Source organism: Rhineura floridana, chromosome 21, assembly GCF_030035675.1.
Source record: "Rhineura floridana isolate rRhiFlo1 chromosome 21, rRhiFlo1.hap2, whole genome shotgun sequence".
Taxonomy (NCBI): domain Eukaryota; kingdom Metazoa; phylum Chordata; class Lepidosauria; order Squamata; family Rhineuridae; genus Rhineura; species Rhineura floridana.
In genome coordinates, this window is record NC_084500.1 from 13,466,631 (window position 1) to 13,485,528 (window position 18,898).

Genomic DNA, 18,898 nt, shown 5'->3' on the forward strand with positions numbered 1-18,898 from the left:
ATTACACATCTATCCCGTGTTCCCCTCATCTGGCATGGTCTGCCAACAGTACCATTCCAGCGTCTGCCACCCACTCTTTCTATAGTTTGGCCCCTCACCCTCCCTGTCACATCCCCCTCTGACTTGCACATGCCCCTGTCCCTGTTCGCCAATCAGACAGGCCACCCACCCTAAAACAATAATGAGCCGGAGACCCGCCTCTAACACTCTGATACTGCTAAATTAAATTTAAATTAAAATTAAAAATCATTACAATTCCCCACAACCACACATCCATACATCCCCACATCCCCACAGTCAAAATCAGCCCAAAATCAACACAAGTAGTCCTAGTCTTGGCAGTGGTGGCAATAATAAAGATGACAATCTTCCTTCGGTTGCTGGGCCGCACCCAGAGCCTGGCTGCCCTCCGCGGCGCTCCCACCGCCGCCGGGCCGATGTCCTCCACGGCTCTTCTACGCTGCCGCCCCGACCGTTCTCCTGGCGCCTTACACCGAGTCCAGGGCCTGGCTGTTTTCTGCGGCGCTCTCACCACCGCCAGGCCGTTACTCTCTACAGCCCTCCACACCACAGGCAGGGGGAGCAGGCTAGGCGCTCTCCCACCACCACCTGGCTGATGTTCTGGCCGTCCGTCACACTGCTCCCTCACTGCCACCAAAACCAGACCCTAAGGTAGGGGGGATGGCCATAAAGGGGGGTGGGCTTCTCAGCTCAACACTACCCCCCTCTTATAGTCCCAAAAGGACCTGAGAGTTCTTAAAGAACTCAGATGTGAAATTGTTAATCTAAGGGAGGGAAAAACTAGCCTCCTTACCTGGAAAGTAGCCAGCACAACATTTCTTTGCAAAGGGATCTGGGGGAATCCAGGAAATTACAGGCTATTTAGCCCAACTTCTGCCTCTTGTAAATTGGTGGAAAGTATTCATGTTGAAATATTTAAACCAAGGTGGGGGATCTGTGGCTCTCCTGATTGTGAAGGGCTCCAGAACATAATAACACAGGAAGAGCCTGCTGGATCAGGCCAGTGGCCCATCTAGTCCAACATCCTGTTTTCACAGTGGCCAACCGGATCCAGTTCCGGGGCTGGCCCTACCATTAGACAGAGTGAGACGACTGCCTCAGGCAGAAGATGATTTCTTTTTTGCAGAGGGGGGGCAAGAGGGGGGAGAGAGCAGCAGTTCCCTGGCTGTTTCTTTTGACCACCCCCAGTTGTATCCTTCTGTTGGATGACAGAGTTGTGAGTGCCACATGGCCTGATCCTCTCCCCCATAACTGCCCTGCTGCCCTCAGCTGTGGTGGAAGGCACTCTCCTGTTGCCAATATTGAAATAAGATCCGCATGCAATCTCAGTGGGCTTCTGTACATGGAAAGCTGAGGGTGCCCTCTTGTAGCCCAGCAACTTGTGGAGGGCACCAAGTTCTCCATCCCTGGTTTCACATACAGAAGAGAGAAAAAAGCAAGCAAATCGGGATCAGTGCTTGTTGTTGGACAGCCTGCCTCACAAACGAATTTGAACAAACACTCCATCATCTAACCTCTGCATAAACTTTCTGTGAGCAAATTGAGACAAACGCTTAACCCAAACAGGGTGGAGCCCATAGTCATACCATGGAAAGAGTCCCTCCCTCCCTGAACACGGGTTTAACCACCACAAACAGCCCCCAAAGTGAAAAAGAAATAAAAGAAAATGCCACCAACAACTGCAGAAGAAAATTAACACTCAATTGCTTAAGAAATGTCTTTGGCTGGTTCCAAAAGGTGTCATATGTCAGGGCCAGGCGAGCCTCCCTGTGGAGAGTATTCCATAGATTGGAGGGGGACACTACTGGAAAGGCCTGTTCCTTGTTGCCACCTTCTGGAAGACTGCTATAGTCCAAACTATCTGGAGGGCGCAGGCTGGATTTAGGTCTTGATCCAAGCCCTTCATCCCAATCTCAAATTTGCTCTAATCCTTTTTATCAGAGAATTGGTGGATTATTCAGAAGCAAAGACTCACTTTAGAAGCAGGATTCTTGCATTGTTTAAAGGCCTCCCTCCCTCCCTCCCTCCCTCTCTTTCTTTCTTTCTTTCTTTCTTTCTTTCTTTCTTTCTTTCTTTCTTTCTTTCTTTCTTAAACCAGGACCTGCCTTTGTTATCAAGCTGCCATTATTCCACCATCTAATAACTTTTAATGGGCAGGGCAGAAGTGCTGATCGATGAAGCTGAAAGCTGTTAGGAGCTGTTCGAGGCTCAATTGTAGATAATTGGACTGGAACTTTTAACTCTTTTCTTTCTTTGGACCTTAATTCCTTTTTAAAGGGATTTGTATGCATTTGTTCCCCACTTTTTGAAGCAGAGAAGAGATAAACAGACAGGGTAGAACAGAGCAGGAGGGGGAGAGAGACACCGATAGCGTGGCTGGGAAAGAGCCCGCAGTGGTCTTCATCTGTGGTGATTTACCAAGCTAAAGGAGATTTAACAGTGGAGGCTGGTCCATTGGTGGTGGCACTGCCCAACCAACCTCATTTGGTCCCCACCTGTCTGCCTTGTAACTTACAACCAATCGGGGCAACTCTGCCTGTCATTGGCTCTGGCTCCACCTACTGTTGGGCTCCCTGCTTTTTGCCCCACCAGTCCCAGTGAGCACCAGCTGCCATTGGTGACTTGACAGCCGCGTAGCGTGTGGCCCCCAAGGCCTTCCTTTATGTGATACCTGCCTGAGAATGCCAAATCTTTGGGGGTGGGCATGAAGCCCCTGGTAGATTGTAACAGATGTGGGCTAACAGTTAGTTTGGTGGGTTGCAGGGTGTGCAGTCTGACTTCTGTTGATATTTAATCCCTCTTTGGAAATGGCATATTTCTTTGCCACAGCATTTTCCTGTTTGAAAGGAGTTCCATAGTCCAGCTTTCCTCAAGCTAAGCACAGAGAGTGGCTGCTGTTTTGCAGGAGGGATTAAACTGCATATTGGCAAATTCAAGTTGCATAATTAAAGTGGACTTCTTGTGCAACTAACCTGCTTCCAAAAACATACAAATTGGACTTGTGTAGAAAGGAAAGGGATGGCAGAATGCACTGGAAAGTGTGGGATAACGATTGCTTGACATGACATTGTATAACCTCCCCATAAGCAAATCGGGACAAATACACAATAAATAGATTGTCTGGAAGTGACCACTGGCTCTGAAGGTGTGACTCAGCCTGAGTACATACCAGACATTTCAAGCACATTATTCTCTCCAAAGTTGTGCACATATATATATATATAGTATTTATTTTGTGAACCGCTTAAAGTAGTAAGCCGCATATACATACATTAAATGATAATTTGAGAAAAACCAATGTAGAGGAACAGATTACCATCATCATCATCACAATTTATTAATTTATATACCACTTCATGCCAAGATGACTTCTAAGCAATGTTAGTCATAAAAACCAATTGCACAATTTTATTAAAAATGAAGAATTGCTTTAAACATTACACCATCTTTAAAATCAGCAATCCCGTTAAAACATTAAAATATACACACCAATGATGAAAACATGCAATACACCAATCCCAATTAAAACTTTTCTCCCTCTGTTATAACACGAGAACTAGAATACATTTCCTAGAACAGAATTCCCTGGGAAGAGGGATTGACTGTTGAACCACTCTGGGCATTGTTGCTCTACAAGGGGAATAGGAGGTCTCCTAATACCTCTCAGCACCCTTAATAAACTACACTTCCCAGGAGTATTTGGGGGAAAGCATGACTGTTTACAGTGATGTTAGGGTGCTTTAAATGTATGATGCAGACGTGTCAGTTGTGTTTCCTGATGTGCGCTTGTTTTGGTGTAGAGTGTGCGTAGGCGTCTGGGGCGTGTGTGCATTCCCCCACCCCCCATTTTTTTTTTGTGCAATCTAAACAAAACAGGTACATAATGCCCCTCTGTCTGTTGGAGAGACTGGCACCATAAAAATAACAAATGGGGTGTATTTGCTTGAATGTCAAAGTTATGAGTTTATTTTGTAATGATGTGCTCCTGCCTTCATGAGGTAAACTGGCCGTGGCAGAGGTGTTATTAGTAATATGGAGCCAGCAGAGCAGAAAGTCGAGTGACCGAAATATCAGTGTATCAGTCAGCGAGAGGGCAAATGGGAAGAGACAGCGGGGGAATGGGAACAGAGCCGTGCAGCGCTTGGGCTGAGATTAGAAGAAAGGAACTGTGCAGCCACGCGAGAGAATTGAGAGGCTGGTGGTCAGAGGCTCATTTTTATGGACCACTTTGAAGGAAAAATACGGGGGGGGGGGTTGCACCTGTTCGTGTGATATGAAAGTTTTGACTGGAAGGAGGGGATGCGTGTTCGCAGAGTCATTTTCAGACTTGTTTCTTTCAAGGCCTCTTTGCTTTTTAAGTGTATGTCTACAGCGCATCAGCTGTCTGCCACAGTTTCACACATGTGCCATGCGAACGCATAGCTTTTCTTATGTCTGTTGCAAAATCAAGTTTCCAGCCCCTAGGGCTGTGAAGGTGGGGGGCTTGAAAGTGCATGGGTCATTCCTGGTGACATCTTGGAAATGACTGAAATCTTGGAAATGAACTGGAGAAGGGGACAGAGGGGAGGGAGACCAGTGTGTCCAAGGTTTTGTGTAGATGGGAGGGGCCTTCAGTAGCCTGCATAGTCCTCTGCCCCCTCCCCATGACTAACAGAAGCTGAATAAATAAGGCAAAATAAGCAAATGTATGCAAATACATTTAAAAAAATATCCATGGCTATTAGCCACAATGGCTAAGTTCTGTATCGGTTGCAGCTTGGTGAGCAAACCATGCTTAAGGATGGGTGCTGGATTCACACATAATGCCAAGTCGTAGTTGAAACTGATCAAGATTCATAAGCCAACAACAAACCCTGGCTTCAGACTGCAGTTTGTTGGCAGTGAACAAACCAGTTAGCCACTGGGCAGGGTTCCACTGGGTAGTATTTACATATTAAGTGATGCTTAATAAACCATGGTTTGGCATTATGTTCAGGCAAAACAAGCCATAGTAAAGCAATTACTGTGAAAGCTTCTGAATTCCTTCTGGCTGTGTTGGAAGAGGAGAGGGAGAGCATGTGAACCTGGGACTTGTTTCATCTTGTTCACGTCACACTAAACTGTGGTTTACATCCAGAAACTGCCACTGTGTGTTGTGTCTGTATTGATACTTTTAATATGGATATTTTTATATTGTGTTCTCTTCTTAATTCTGTTTAGCCATCTTGGTTACTTTTCCGCAAAGATATAGATCAGGGTTCCAACCTGATATCTGTGTGTGTGTATATATATTTATTATTTATTTATTTATTATTTATTTTTTATTTTATTACATTTTTAGACCGCCCTATAGCAATAAGCTCCCAGGGCGGTGTACAGCATAATAAAACAGGTTAAAATACAAGTGGATGTAAATACAATACACAATAAAACATAATTAAAAATTTTCAATTTTAAATTCAAATTTTAAATTTTTTTTAAAATGCCTGGGCGAAGAGGTAGGTCTTTACCTGGTGCCGAAAAGATAACAAAGAAGGCGCCAGGCGTATCTCATCAGGGAGGGCGTTCCATAGTTCGGGGGCCACCACTGAGAAGGCCCTAGCTCTAGTTATCGTTCTCCGTGCCTCCCTATGCGTTGGGACACGGAGAAGAGCCTTCGACGTCGAGCGCAGCGACCGGGTAGGTACATAGCGGGAGAGGCGTTCCACCAGGTATTGCGGTCCGATGCCGTTAAGGGCTTTATAGGTAAGAACCAACACTTTGAAATACAATATATATTGTAATATATATTGTATTTCATTGTATTCCAATTTGAATTTTGTGGAATGCAAATTGTAATACAATAAAATACAATATAAGAAACAATAAAAATGGAATTAAAATTCATACAGTGCGCTGCAATTGCTACGACAGGCAGAAAAATCATTAAGTGGTTCACCAAGACTCTCAACAATGTGCAAGTGGTCTCCGAGGGAGCAAAGTTTGGGAACCACTGATAGAGATAAAACATTTATTAAAAATAAGTAAATACCAGGGTATGGTCTGAAGGCACGTGAAGCCGTCGCTGTGCTGAAGCTAAGCAGGCCTGGGTCTGGTCAGTGCGTGGATGGGAGACCCAAGGCAGGGGTGAAACTGTGTGGGAACCATCATGGGGCAAGCTCTCCACCGGCCTGGCCCACTAACCCCTGTTCTTTCCGACATCTTTTGGGGGAATGCCCTTTGCCAGGAAGATGAAGGTATTTGGCTTTTAGGTGTGTGTGTTTTTCCCCCAAATGTTAAGGAAAACTTTTGCCCCTTTTTGGCCAAAAAGCCCCCCAAGGCGGTTCACGAAGAATATGCACAAATACAAGATAGACGCAAGAAAGAAACAGTACAAACTACAAAAATGTAAGACAAAGAAGTCTTAAATTGTAAATTTTTGCCACAAGGTGACATAGAAGTAAACTAAAACGTGACATATAAATGTAAGAAAATGGTTTAAAAATTTAGGGGACCACAGGGGGTACCAGAATCATTTGGAGTTTCAGGGGGGAATCTTTATGTGGTGTAGTGGTTAGAGTATTGGATTACGATCTGGGAGATCAAGGTTTGAATCCCCACTCAGCCATGATGCTCACTGGGCGACCTTGGGCCAATCTCTGCCTCTCAGCCTCGCCTACCTCACAGGGTTGCTGTGGGGATTAAATGAAGAGAGGGAGAACCATGTACGCCACGTTGAGCTCTTTGGAGAAAAGGTGGGGCATAAATGCTAAAAATGAATAAAGTATTGTGTGTGTGTGTGTTTAAAGAAAAGACAATCTAATAAAGAGCCGAAGGTTACGAGTTGTCTTTTTTTCCTCCCCTGTCTTCAAATAGGTCCTTGGAAGAGAAGTCTACACCTCCAACAACCAGCTGGGTGGGATCCAGATCATGCACAACAACGGGGTGACCCACAGCACAGTATGTGATGACTTTGAAGGGGTCTACACCATCCTTCTGTGGCTGTCCTACATGCCAAAGGTACTTCCTCTCCTTACCCCTTCTAGTTCTTGTGATGTTGTGATACAGAGGTGTCGCTGTTTGACCCAGCGACTGAGCTCACCAGATGCCACAAAGAGAGCAGGTGCGTAGTTAGAGAGTGCTCCTGGATCCATCTTCTGCCACTTGAGGCTCAGGTAGCTTCAGTGGCTAGGAGTGCCTGTTTACCAGCTATGGTTGATATGCCCAGCTACGTCCATTCTTGGACGGAGATAGCCTGGCTACAAGCGATTCATGCATTGGTAACCTTAAGGCTTGGTTATTGTTATGCACTCCATGTGGGGCTACCCTTGTGCCGCGTCCAGAAGTTCCAGCTGGTGCAAAATGCTGCAGCTAGACTGCTGGTGGGGACAGACTATTGCCAGCACATAACTCTAGTGCTTAAAAGCTTGCAGTGGCTGCCCACATGCTACCAGGCCAGGTTCAAAGTTCTTGTATTAATTTACATCCTTCTTATTATTACAAGGCCCTTGAGTCCAGGATCTGTTCTGCAGTGTGCACGTGATACATTTAAAACACATGATTCCTCCCAAAGAATCTTGGGAACTGTAGTTCGTTAAGGGCGCTGTGAATTGTATCTCTGTGAAAAGTAAAGTACAGTTCCCAGGATTCTTTGTGTGTGTGTGTGTAAGTAAGTCATGTTCTTTAAAAATGTACGGTGTGTATGCAGCTATAGGAATTGGGTTACAGTAGGGCCCCGCTTTACAGCGATTCGCTAATACAGCGGTCTCAATTAGACGCAATTAGACTAAAGCCCCACTCATATGGCGCTTGTTCCGCTTTTACAGCGGTTTTCAGGCATTGTGCCATTCTATTCAATGAGTTCTGCTTTTCAGCAGTTTTCGCTTTACAGCGGGGGTCCGGAATGTAACCCGCTGTATGAGTAGGGCCCTACTGTATATCACTTCTGTTTGGCATGGCTTTCCCCTAGGGAATCTTGGGAATTGTGGTTTGGGAATTTAGTTGTTTGTAAAATGGCTGTATGCTCAAGGCCACTTGCATTTGGGAGGCACTGCCGCTCAGTCACAGGGCACATGCTTTGCATATAGAAGATCCCAGTTATCTCCTATTAAAAAGGCCAGGTGGCAGGCGATGGAAAAGACCCTTCCCTGCTGGAGACCCTGGAGAGCTGCTGCCAGTCAGAGTAGGCAATATTGGGCTAGACAGACAAAAAGCTAGTCCTGGTATTAAGGCCATGTTCCTATGTCAAGGATGAGGAACGTCAGGCTCAGGACCAAATGTGGCCCTCCAGGCCTTTCTATTTGGACCTCATAAGTCTTCCAAGGCCACTCCCCCTCTCCCAAGGCTGTCTTGCTTTGTACCCCCCCCCCTTGAGTATTTTTGCTTGGCTGAACTTTGATCATGCTCATGGCTTGCCTGGGCAGAAGATAAGAGAGGGACGTGTGAATGTGCAGAAACTAGCTGACTGTACAAAGGTAACATTAACTTTGATTGCTCTCCCTCCTTTTGCCTCTGGCCCCACCCACCTCTAGTATGTGGCCCTCAGAAGGTTGCACAGAAGGGAATGCGGCCCTCAGGTTCAAAAGTTTTCCCCTTCCCTGTTTTATATTGTCTAACAGGCCAAATGTATGAGCATTTGAAGTGTCTTAGGTAGCAACTTTCCCCCTAATTTATTTTTCTTTTTAGAGTGTTTTCAGCCCAGTTCCAATTCTCACTGTCAAGGACCCAATAGAAAGAATAATTGATTTTGTTCCCACCAAGACACCTTACGATCCTCGCTGGATGCTGGCTGGACGCCCCAACCCAAGTATGTATATTTCCAATGTGGAGGCACTATCTGAGACACGCTGGAGAGGGAACAATTGATCCCTCCATAATGAATATATATGCAAGCCACATTCAGTCGCTTTCTATCGGCAATGGATTTAAATCTTCAATATTCTTTGCTTTTTGGATCTATGTTTTCCACTTAGCTTGCTGGGAAAAGAGTAAAGGGCTGCTGCCAGGATTGCAACTCTTACATTGCTGCCCAGGTTTAGCAAAGTTCCTGTTAACTTTAAAGAAGCTGAGGCTTTGCAAGATGCGTTGCTTTTGGTTTTGGAACGTGGGTGTTGCAAAGGGCCGTGGCTCAGTGGCAGAGCTTCTGCCTTGCTGCAGAAGGTCCCAGGTTCAATCTCCAGTGGCATCTCCAGTTAGGGCTGAAATCCGGGAGAGCCTCTGCCAGTCTGTGTAAACGATCCGAGCTAGGTGGACCAATGGTCTGACTTGATAAAAGGCAGCTTCCTATGTTAGGAATAATGTCCGCTCCCAGTCTTGAGTACAACATGCCAGGGGGAGGGGACCTCAGGCCTGCAGGCCAAATACGGTCCTCCAGGCCTCTCTGTCTGGCCCTTGGGACCCCCCCGGCTACGCCCCTTACCAGCTTTGCTTCACACCCTGCTTGCGTGTTTTTGCGCAGGTGGAATGTGTCCTTGAAGTCCAGTAATGCTGCTTGCTTGCTTGCTTGTGAGTATTAACTAGCCTACTGCACAGAGTTAAAATTTGCATCTGCTACTCTACCTACTTTTGCCTCTGGCCCTCCCCACCACTGGTACATGCCCCCCCAGAAGGTAGTCAAGAGGGAGATATGGCCCTTAGGCTGAAAAAAGATTCCTGCCCTTACTATTATATGGACAGTGAGCTTAGTATTTGAGTGCTCTCAAATCAGGAGCTGTCAGTGGGCCTGGGGGCACCCCAAGGTGTGCAGAACTACAAGATTACTTTAGGGAAAGAAGCCCTTACTGGGGCATCTCTCACCTTAACAGTTCTGCAAGGACTGAGCATGCTCATTTGGGAGGGAGGGGAAGAAAAATAGATGTAATGGAGTATAACGAGAGAGGGCATGGCTAGCTGGCTGGCACCCTAAATAGGAGCATTCCATGCCGCAGTTATTTGTTACGTGTTCCTGTTGTTGTTATGTTTGCATTTATATAGCTAATTATTCCCCTAATAAGTATATTGTTGCAATCTACGACAGCCCTATAAGGTAGGTCTGTATTATAAGCACACATTACAGATATGACTCTCCTCAGGTCACTGCATAAGTTCATTGCAGACACAAAACTCTTTAACTAGGAACTTTCTGAGTAGTGCAATCTTTCAGCAGCCGCACTGGCTCCTTGCTAGAATGAGATTGGTAGAATGAATACATGCTAGAATGAAAGCCAGAGATTTTCTGGCAATTTTGTTTTGTTTTTTGGCTAATGTTCCATCCCATCCCCCCACCCCCATCATCTCACTGGCAATTCATCCAGCTTGTCTGGAGCGTGTAGGTTCCAAATTGAGTGACTTCGAGTTTTTTAATTTAGTGGAGGCGTTAAGGGGAAGCAGATGATTCTCCACGATAAGTTTAAAGGAGAGATCTCCTAGGTGAAAAGTTAAAGCCGTTTATTAGGAAAGATAGCGCCTTGATATTCTTCAAACTGACGCCTGACGCGAGGCCCGGAATCGAAACGATCAAGCTCTGGACTCTGGCGATGGAGAGATAATTTTGAAATGGATGGTCACATTTTACAGAGAGGGGGCAACGAAGGCAAGGAACATTAGGACATAGTAATTTCAAGTTTGGGCTTGATAAAACACTTTCCATCCCATTGGAGTCAGCAGAGGTTGGCTTTACACAGATCTCCACTTTTTTTTTAATTGCTTTTGCACTTGGCGTCAGAGGGCAGGAGTGCTTGCTCAAAATTATAGCTTTGCAAGGAGTTTGAGCACAAAAGGGCTCCCCCCCCCGCCTTTCGCAGAAGCTTTGTAGAGAGCCTGTGAAAATGGAAGGGCAATATCTTGGTGGCAGAGCACCTACTTTGCATGCACAAGGTCACAGGTTCAAACCCTGACATCTCCAGGTAGGCCTGGGGATGTCCCTTGTCTGAAACCTTGGAGAGCCACTACCAGTCAGTGGAGATCAGGTGTGGAGTACCTTTGGCCCTCCAGATGTTGCTGAACTACAACTCGCATCAGCCCCGGCAAGCCAACAGCCAAGGATTATGGGAGTTGTAGTTCAGCTCCTTATGGAAGGCCAGAGGTTCCCCACACCTGATGAGACAATCCTGAGCTACATGGACCAATGGCAAATTCCGGGGGAGGTCTGTTACAGGTTCAATCCCTGGCATCTCCAGGCCGGTCTGGGAATGTCCCCTGTCTGACAACCCTGGAGAGCTACTGCCAATTGGTGTGGCCAGTACTAACCTACATGGGCTAATGCTCTGACTCATTGCAAGACACCTTCCTATGTTCCTGAAAGGTTCCCAGCCCTGCATGGAGTTTGGGGAAGGGCCGTAGCTCCGTCCCAGCATCTGCTTTGCATGCAGAAGGTCCTAGGCTCAGTCCCCAGCATCTGACTCCCTGCCTGAAACTCTGGAGAGTCAGCGTAGACAATTCTGAGCTGATGGACCAGCGGTCTGACTCGGTAGAAGGCAGGATTGTTGTTGTTGTTGTTAGAATGTATATAGCGCCTTTCATTGCAAGAAGTGCCCAAGCAGTTCACAACCAAATAAAACCCAACAGCAAGCTAACAAGAATAAAACCAATTATAAAAATACAGGTGCCAATAATTAAAATACACAGTAAAAAGACTATGTTACAACATCCATGATTACATATATATGTGTGTGTGTGTAAAAATATAATTGTGATTAACAAAACAGAAAATTGTGATTTACAAAACAGAGGCATACATGCATATTTTTTAGCGGATTGACGGAATCCTTATAGGGATCCAGAGTAAGCTTGGGTGATGTTCTGTTTGTTGGTTTCAAAACTGTCTCTCTGTATGTATGTCCTGCCTTCAAGTCGATTCCGACTTATGGCGGCCCTATGAATAGGGTTTTCATGAGGCTGAGAGGCAGTGACTGGCCCAAGGTCACCCAGCCAGCTTCATGGCTGTGTGGGGATTCGAACCCTGGTCTCCCAGGTCGTAGTCCAACACTTTAACCACTGTAATATAATATATATAAAAATAAACAAGCCCATTAAACCAGCATAACAGGTAAAATAACAGTCAAAGCTTGGATATTCAAGTCAGGAGATCAGGGAAATGCTTGTGTAAGCAGATGTATCCCATGTTAGTCCTATGCAAAGTAGACCCATAGACATGAATAGACATGGCTAACTTAGGTCCATTAATTTTAATAGATCTACTCTGAGTAGAACTCGGGAACAGAGGAAGCTGTCTTATATTGAGTGAGATCCATTGGTCCATCTACGCCACTACTGTCTACACTGACAGCGGTTCTCCAGGATTTCAGGGAGGGGACACTCCCAGCACTACCTGGAGATGCCACTGGAGATTGAACCAGGGACCTTCTGCATGCAAAGCAGATGCTCTGATGCTGAGGTTCAGCTCTTCCCCTAAAATAGAGCAAGATACCAGTCCTCATGGTTCTGAATAAAGGGGTAATTTACACAGGAACATAAGAAGCTCTCTGATACCTTTGCTCCATCTAGCTCAGTGTTGCCACCTCTGTCTGGCAGTGGCTCTCCAGGGTTTCAGGAAGAGTCTCTCTCCCAGCCCTCCTTGAAGATGCTGGGGATTGAGCCTGGGGCCTTCTGCATGTGAGGCAGGTGCTCTGCCACTGAGCCACGGCCCTGAGTTGCAGCCCTTCAGTGAGCTACGGCCCTGAGTTGAATGCAGGCTTATGTTCCTGTTGAATCTGAGGCTTTCTGTATCCAAAGCCCTCTGCTCTGCCACAGAGAGGCTCCCCACGTCCCAGTTAACTGCTCACATCTTGCAAAATGATCTCAGTCTTGTCATTGCCAGAAAACGAGGTGGAGACAACCCCCAATCCAGTAGCCTCATTTTAAAATAAATTAATTAAAAGTGCATGCATTTTTTAGAAATTGGGAAAAGTCTTGTGGCAATGTTTGCAGCATCTTGAAAGAAGGAAAGCAAGAATGAAGCCCACCCCGTAGTTATTTATTTAAAAGCAAGACAAATTCCCTCTGCTCCCTGCATCTCATCGTTTAACAGTAAATGATGCCTTCTCCTGATAAATAGCCCTCTTTATGCAGACGAGCAAATTAAAGAGACAGCCGCGGCTGAGGGGGCCACAGAGACATTTCTGTAGCCTTTCACATAAGCCTCCTTGTCTCGTTTGCTTGAAGCTTGGCGCTCTCTACTTCTCCGAAGAAGGCCTTCCCGGAGTTTATGCCAGGCACCCTTTATGTCAGTGGAAAGGTTTCCTTTAAGACATTTCAATCCCACCTTTCCTCCAGGGAGTTCACGGTGGCATACATGGTTCTCCCTCTCTCTGTGTTATCCTCACAACGACCCCTGTGAAGGAGAATGGGTTTGAGAGTTGGCGACTGGCTCAAAGCTTCAATGTGGCCAAGTGGGGATTTGGACCCTGGTCTCCCAGGTCCCTAATCCAACACTCTTAACCACTACACTGCCCTGGCTTTCAAGGTAACTTGTGCAAAGTATAGCTGCAGCAGAGTCTCCTAGCTCCTGGGAAAATGAAGCACGCCTGAGCTTCTACAGAGGCCGGGGAACATTCACTTAACCCTCTGCTGGCACAAGGAGACTTCCTCGATTGTTTCGGCTGATCTCTGTCGTTCCTTCCCTTTCATGAGGGCAGGTGTGGGCCCTCTGGATGTTTGCTGGACTACAGCTCCCATCATCCCTAGCCATTGACCATGCTTTCCGGGGCTGATGGGAGGGCCAAAGGTTCCCCATCCTTGGACTGGGGCAAGGCAGGTAAAAATCTCTGCCTGACTTCATTATTTTGACATTTTATAAAGCCTTGGTATCCAGTGAAGCTGTCCCATTAGCGCAGTGATTTCCACTTGTGTAACAGGCCTTTCTCTCCCTGCATGTCTTCCCTCTCCCCACAAAATTGCTCTGGAGGGTTTGGGGGACCTCCCAGAACAGATTTAAGGGATGAGAGGAGAGGGGGTTTATTTTAAAAAATTATATCCTGCTTTTCATCATCTGTGTCTCAAAGCGGGTTACAATGATAAAAATTTAAATGTACAAAATTTATAACCTTAGAAATTAAACATCAAATATTTAAAACCTCCAAAATTTAAATCCTCAGAAATGTAAACAAAAACATGAGAAAAATGTGGAACGTCAGAGAAGCATTCATGGTGCAAAGGTCTCCTGAAATAAAACAGTTTGAACCAGGTGTCTGAAACTCAACAGGGACGCTGCCTCTCTGACTTCTAGTGGGAGGGAGTTCCACAGAGTTGACCTCACAATACTGAAGGCATGACTTCTCGTTGACACAAGTCATGCTTCTGGTCCATGTGGGACCACTAATAGTGCTTCCCCGGATGATCTCAGTAATTGATGTGGGACATACAGGGTAAGATGGTGATCAGCTTGGGCCATACAGGGTAAGGTTTTGTTGTTATAAAAAAAAAAAAGTCGTAAAGTCCCTTAAAAGGCTTCACACATTCATTATGGCATAATCTTTCCTGGACTAGAGTCCCCTTCATCGGATGGAAGAAAATGTTATAACTTTATATGTGCAGAGATGCAATTTAAACACATCGTATTATGCTTTGCTTCTAATTGTATTTATTTATTTGCATATGTAATATTTCCTGCTCCTCTTGACAACTTCTCCCTTGCCCTTTTTTATAGTTCAGAAGGGCCAGTGGCAAAGTGGCTTCTTTGACTATGGATCTTTCTTGGAGATCATGCAACCCTGGGCTCAGACAGTTGTGGTTGGCAGAGCCAGGTAAGTCATCATTGCCTTTGTTATTATTGGGCAGTATCCAGCTAACCCATCAGCGCAAGGCTTTACACTTGTGCAACACTAGTTCGAAATCCGTTACCAAAAATGGAAACCTGGATGCTGGGAGCCATGGTGCCCCCCCCAACAGAAAACCAGAATCTCAAGCCAATCCTCTCTTCCTGAAGCTTTACCTGCATTTATATTTCTTGGTCACGCTGGAGTGTGACGGAATGTTGGAGGGCAGAATAGAATGTTGGGAACTGGCTTAGAGAGAGAGAGGGAGGGAGGGAGGGGAGGGGGAGAGAGAGAGAGAGAGAGAGATCTGTTCTCCTGTGGGATTGTTTCTTTAAATGCTGGCAAACCTCATCGTTTTGAATATGTTTGGAATAAGTCTGCTGTTGGCTGTAAAGTTCCCCTCTCTGTTTTATTGTTGGGGGATGACCAATAAAACAAGATGTAGCATCTTCACCCACCGTCCCGGACAAAAATGTATAGAAAGCCTAACGTAAAACAGAAGTTGCTGGTTGAGACTGTTCTCTGCCCCCCACCACTCTCTATTTGCCCCCGTATTACTCCTAAAGTTCAATAAATAACTGTAACGCATGCAGTAAAGCAGTTCTTTTACCGGCTCACGTGAGCTGCAGTTCAGAAGAAGTTGCTGCTTTTTAAGGTGGAGCTGCCATTTTCCCTTCCCCAGCTGTGTTACTAGGAGCAGCGGTATATTTATAAAGCTCACTGCAGTGGAGGTTGGCATGCCCCCTCAGTCTCAGCCTGCCCTTGGCCAGCCCCCAACCTGCCTGCCCTCTTGATTACAACCAGTCCAGGGGATTGCACTGCCTGCCAGCTTCCTCTTCCTTAGTCTCAGTGTTGCTCCTTGTAGAACAGCAGGGAGGAGGAGGTTGGGGACAAAACTAGAATGAGTTGGCTCTGCCTGTCATTGGCTCTGGCGCCACCTACTGTTGGGCTCCCTGACTTCCGCCCTACCAGTCCCAATGGTCGCCAACCACAAATGGCCCATGCTATGCATGGAATACTCTCTTTGGGTTACCCCAGAGGAATCGGCGTTCTGCTTCGAGGACACTTTGGAGCGGAGAGGGGGAGGTGTCTTCTGCGATGCCACTTAAAAGCTGGGTTTTTTGTCTTGCATTTGTCAGTACAAATGAATGACTTCTGTTATTATTTATTTCATTTTTCAATTGGTTCCCATGAAACATCCTGAAGCAATTTAACACTTAAAACATCGACAATAAATACACATCTAAAAAAACAATTTCAAGTCCGATACAGACAACAGACTAGGATAACAATCTCCACTTAAAGAAAGGCTTGTTGGAAAAGGAATGTCTTCAGCCGGCACCAAAGAGACAAGAGATTTGGTGCCTGCCTGATACGTATCAAGGAGGAGTTCCATCAGGTAGATGGTGCCACATTAAAGGCCCGATTACCCGCATCCTATGGAACGGACCTCCTCATGAGAGGTATTCGGCTAGGGGAAGGGCGGTAGCTCAGTGGCAGAGCACCTGCCTGGCATGCAGAAGGTCCCAGGTGCAGTCCCCAGTGGCATCTCCAGGAAGGGCTGGGAGAGACTCCTGTCTGTAACCCTGGAAAACCACTGCCAGTCAGTGTAGACAGTACTTAGCTAGATCGGCCAGTGGTCCAGTTCAGTATGAGGCCACTTCCTATGTTCCTATTAATACATTTATTTCACTTCTAAATAGCTTCCCGTGACACATTGCAAAGCGATTTAACAATAAAAACATATTTTAAAAAGAATGCCAGGTTCACTACTGGGATACGAATCTCAGCTTAAAAGGCTTGTTGGAAATGGAACGTCTTCATTAGGCATGTACAGTGGCTGACGGGGCTGACAGCTGAATCTGGCGACGGGATGGCGTCTTCCATTGCACCTGAGGCCAGCTAGTCTAGGGTATCGAGGGCAGGGCATGTGGGGCACCTCTGCCTCTCCAGTGCCTCCCCATCCTCCCAGCATCTGTTGCCTTGAGGCGGTTGCCTCACTCTGCCAAATGGTGGAGCCGCCCTGGCAGTCTTTGATGTATGCTGGCTCTAAGTCCCATAGGGCTTTCATGAGGTCAGAGGCAGCGTATTGTGAATTGGGCCTGGAAAGTTTTTGTTTAATATGCTTAATATGTCTTCTTCTTTGTTACTAGACTTGGTGGAATACCTGTTGGAGTGGTTGCTGTCGAAACCAGGACAGTGGAGCTGAGCATTCCTGCGGACCCGGCCAACCTAGACTCAGAAGCCAAGGTGGTTTCTTGTTTCTACAGATGGCACAGGGCCTTTGCCGTGCAAGTCTGTTGTTGAAAATGTGTCCATTTTGTTATTTATAAAGGGTTATGAAAGAGAGACTAGATAATTTTGACTATTGGACCCAACTTTCTTCTTATTTGGGGTGTGTGTGGGGAGAGGCATAGAGCTGTAGCCAACTAAATATTACTCAGAAAGTGATAGACCCAATTTAGTTATGTCTATGATTTTCATGAGAGCCAGTGTGGTGTAGTGGGGAGACCAGGGTTCGAATCCCCACACAGCCATGAAGCTCAGTGGGTGACCTTGGGCCAGTCACTCCCTCTCAGCCTCAGAGGAAGGCAATGGTAAACCCCCTCTGAATACCGCTTACCGTGAAAACCCTATTCGTAGGGTAGCCATAAGTCGGGATTGACTTGAAGGCGGTCCATTTCATTTCATGATTTTCATAGACTCTGAGTAGAACTCACCTTGAATACGACCCCCATAATGCACATAAACTTTCAAGTTACACAGTGCTCTTTGTCAGCAGAATGGGAAAGATTGCTACATATTTACAGACATTGACTTTTTTGCCCTAGCACACCACATACAATTAATTTCTACCTTTGCTAACGTGAGAACTGCCTCACTTCTTTTGATTCCCATTTTCTACCTATTGAGAAACCTGTGTGTTTTGCCTGAGGATAGAGACAGACCTGGTTCTTACATTTTTCAAAGATGGGGAGCCAGTCATTGTTCTGCTTCTTGTTTCCAAAAGACCTTAAAGAGCCTCATTTGATGTCCACTACCTCCCCGCAGCCCCAATTTCCATTTTGGGACTGTGATCAGATGCAGACTTCATGGCTTTAGCATCAGCCAACACCCCCCCCCCCCCCATCATCTCCGTTTCCCATCTAGCCTGATGAAGAGTTCTGGATAACTCAAAAGCTTGCACGCTATTTTGTGATATTTTGGTTGGCCTGATAAATGTTTTGCCCTAATACGGATTTTTGAATGTTAACCGTTGCTCCTGCTGCAACAGATTATCCAGCAGGCGGGCCAGGTGTGGTTCCCTGACTCTGCCTTCAAGACAGCTCAAGCAATCAAGGATTTCAACCGGGAAGGGCTCCCACTGATGGTCTTTGCGAACTGGAGAGGCTTCTCTGGAGGAATGAAAGGTGGTTATTTTATTTATTTAATAACTGTAGTGTTCAACCAGTGGTGGCTGGCACTCACTGGGACTGGCAGGGTGGAAGGCAGAGAGCCCAACAGCAGATGGAGCCAGACTCAAGGGTAGATGGGACTGACTAATTCTGGTTTTGTCTCCATCCTCTTCTCTGCTGAGTTCTACACTGAGACTAAGGAGGAGGAAGCTGACAGCAAAGGCCACCCCTAGTCTGGTGTTGAGTAAAAAGGCAGGCAGGTGGGAGCTGGCTGGGGGCAGAGTGGGGCTGGAGGGGCAGTGCCCCAGTCATCCTAATGGACTAGCCTCCACTGTGCAGGTGTATATGGATACCAGAAAAGAAGCTTCTTTAAATGGAGATCGCCTTACAGCAACCCAGGGAGCAAGTTAAGAGAGTGTCTGTTGTCAGTGTTCCCGCACTCCTTAGAGAAATGTTTGCAATTTTGGTTTCAGTCCTGGCTGGGTGGTAGGGGGAGGCCGGAGCTGGGGGTGGTGGTGGAGGATTGAGCAGGGAGTGAAAATAAACAATTATACCACCCCTCAATGTGCCGAAGAACACACAAACAAACACATATATACACACACTCTGCCAAGAATCGGCTGCGCCGCGGGTAATATGACTCCAAAATTGTGTGTAATGAGTAGGAAAAGATTAGCAATCGCTCTAGCCACGTTGAGAATTGACATTAGTAAGGCAGGGAACTCTTTACAAGTCAGCCTAGGAGGTCTAATTTAAGCCCTCGCGCACGTGCGTGTGTCCTTACACGCCGGC

General features: G+C 46.3%; 1 protein-coding gene across 8 annotated transcripts in view; it reads left to right on the plus strand.

Moving 5' to 3' along the window:
• Positions 1-18,898, plus strand: part of ACACA (acetyl-CoA carboxylase alpha) — a 239,190-nt gene that overhangs the window by 184,317 nt on the left and 35,975 nt on the right. For all 8 annotated transcript variants that reach the window (XM_061604841.1, XM_061604839.1, XM_061604842.1 and 5 more), the window contains 5 exons: positions 6,856-6,999; positions 8,665-8,785; positions 14,603-14,699; positions 16,865-16,961; positions 17,986-18,121. In XM_061604841.1, the coding sequence (XP_061460825.1) occupies positions 6,856-6,999; positions 8,665-8,785; positions 14,603-14,699; positions 16,865-16,961; positions 17,986-18,121 (595 nt within the window). The remainder of the gene's footprint in view (positions 1-6,855; positions 7,000-8,664; positions 8,786-14,602; positions 14,700-16,864; positions 16,962-17,985; positions 18,122-18,898) is intronic.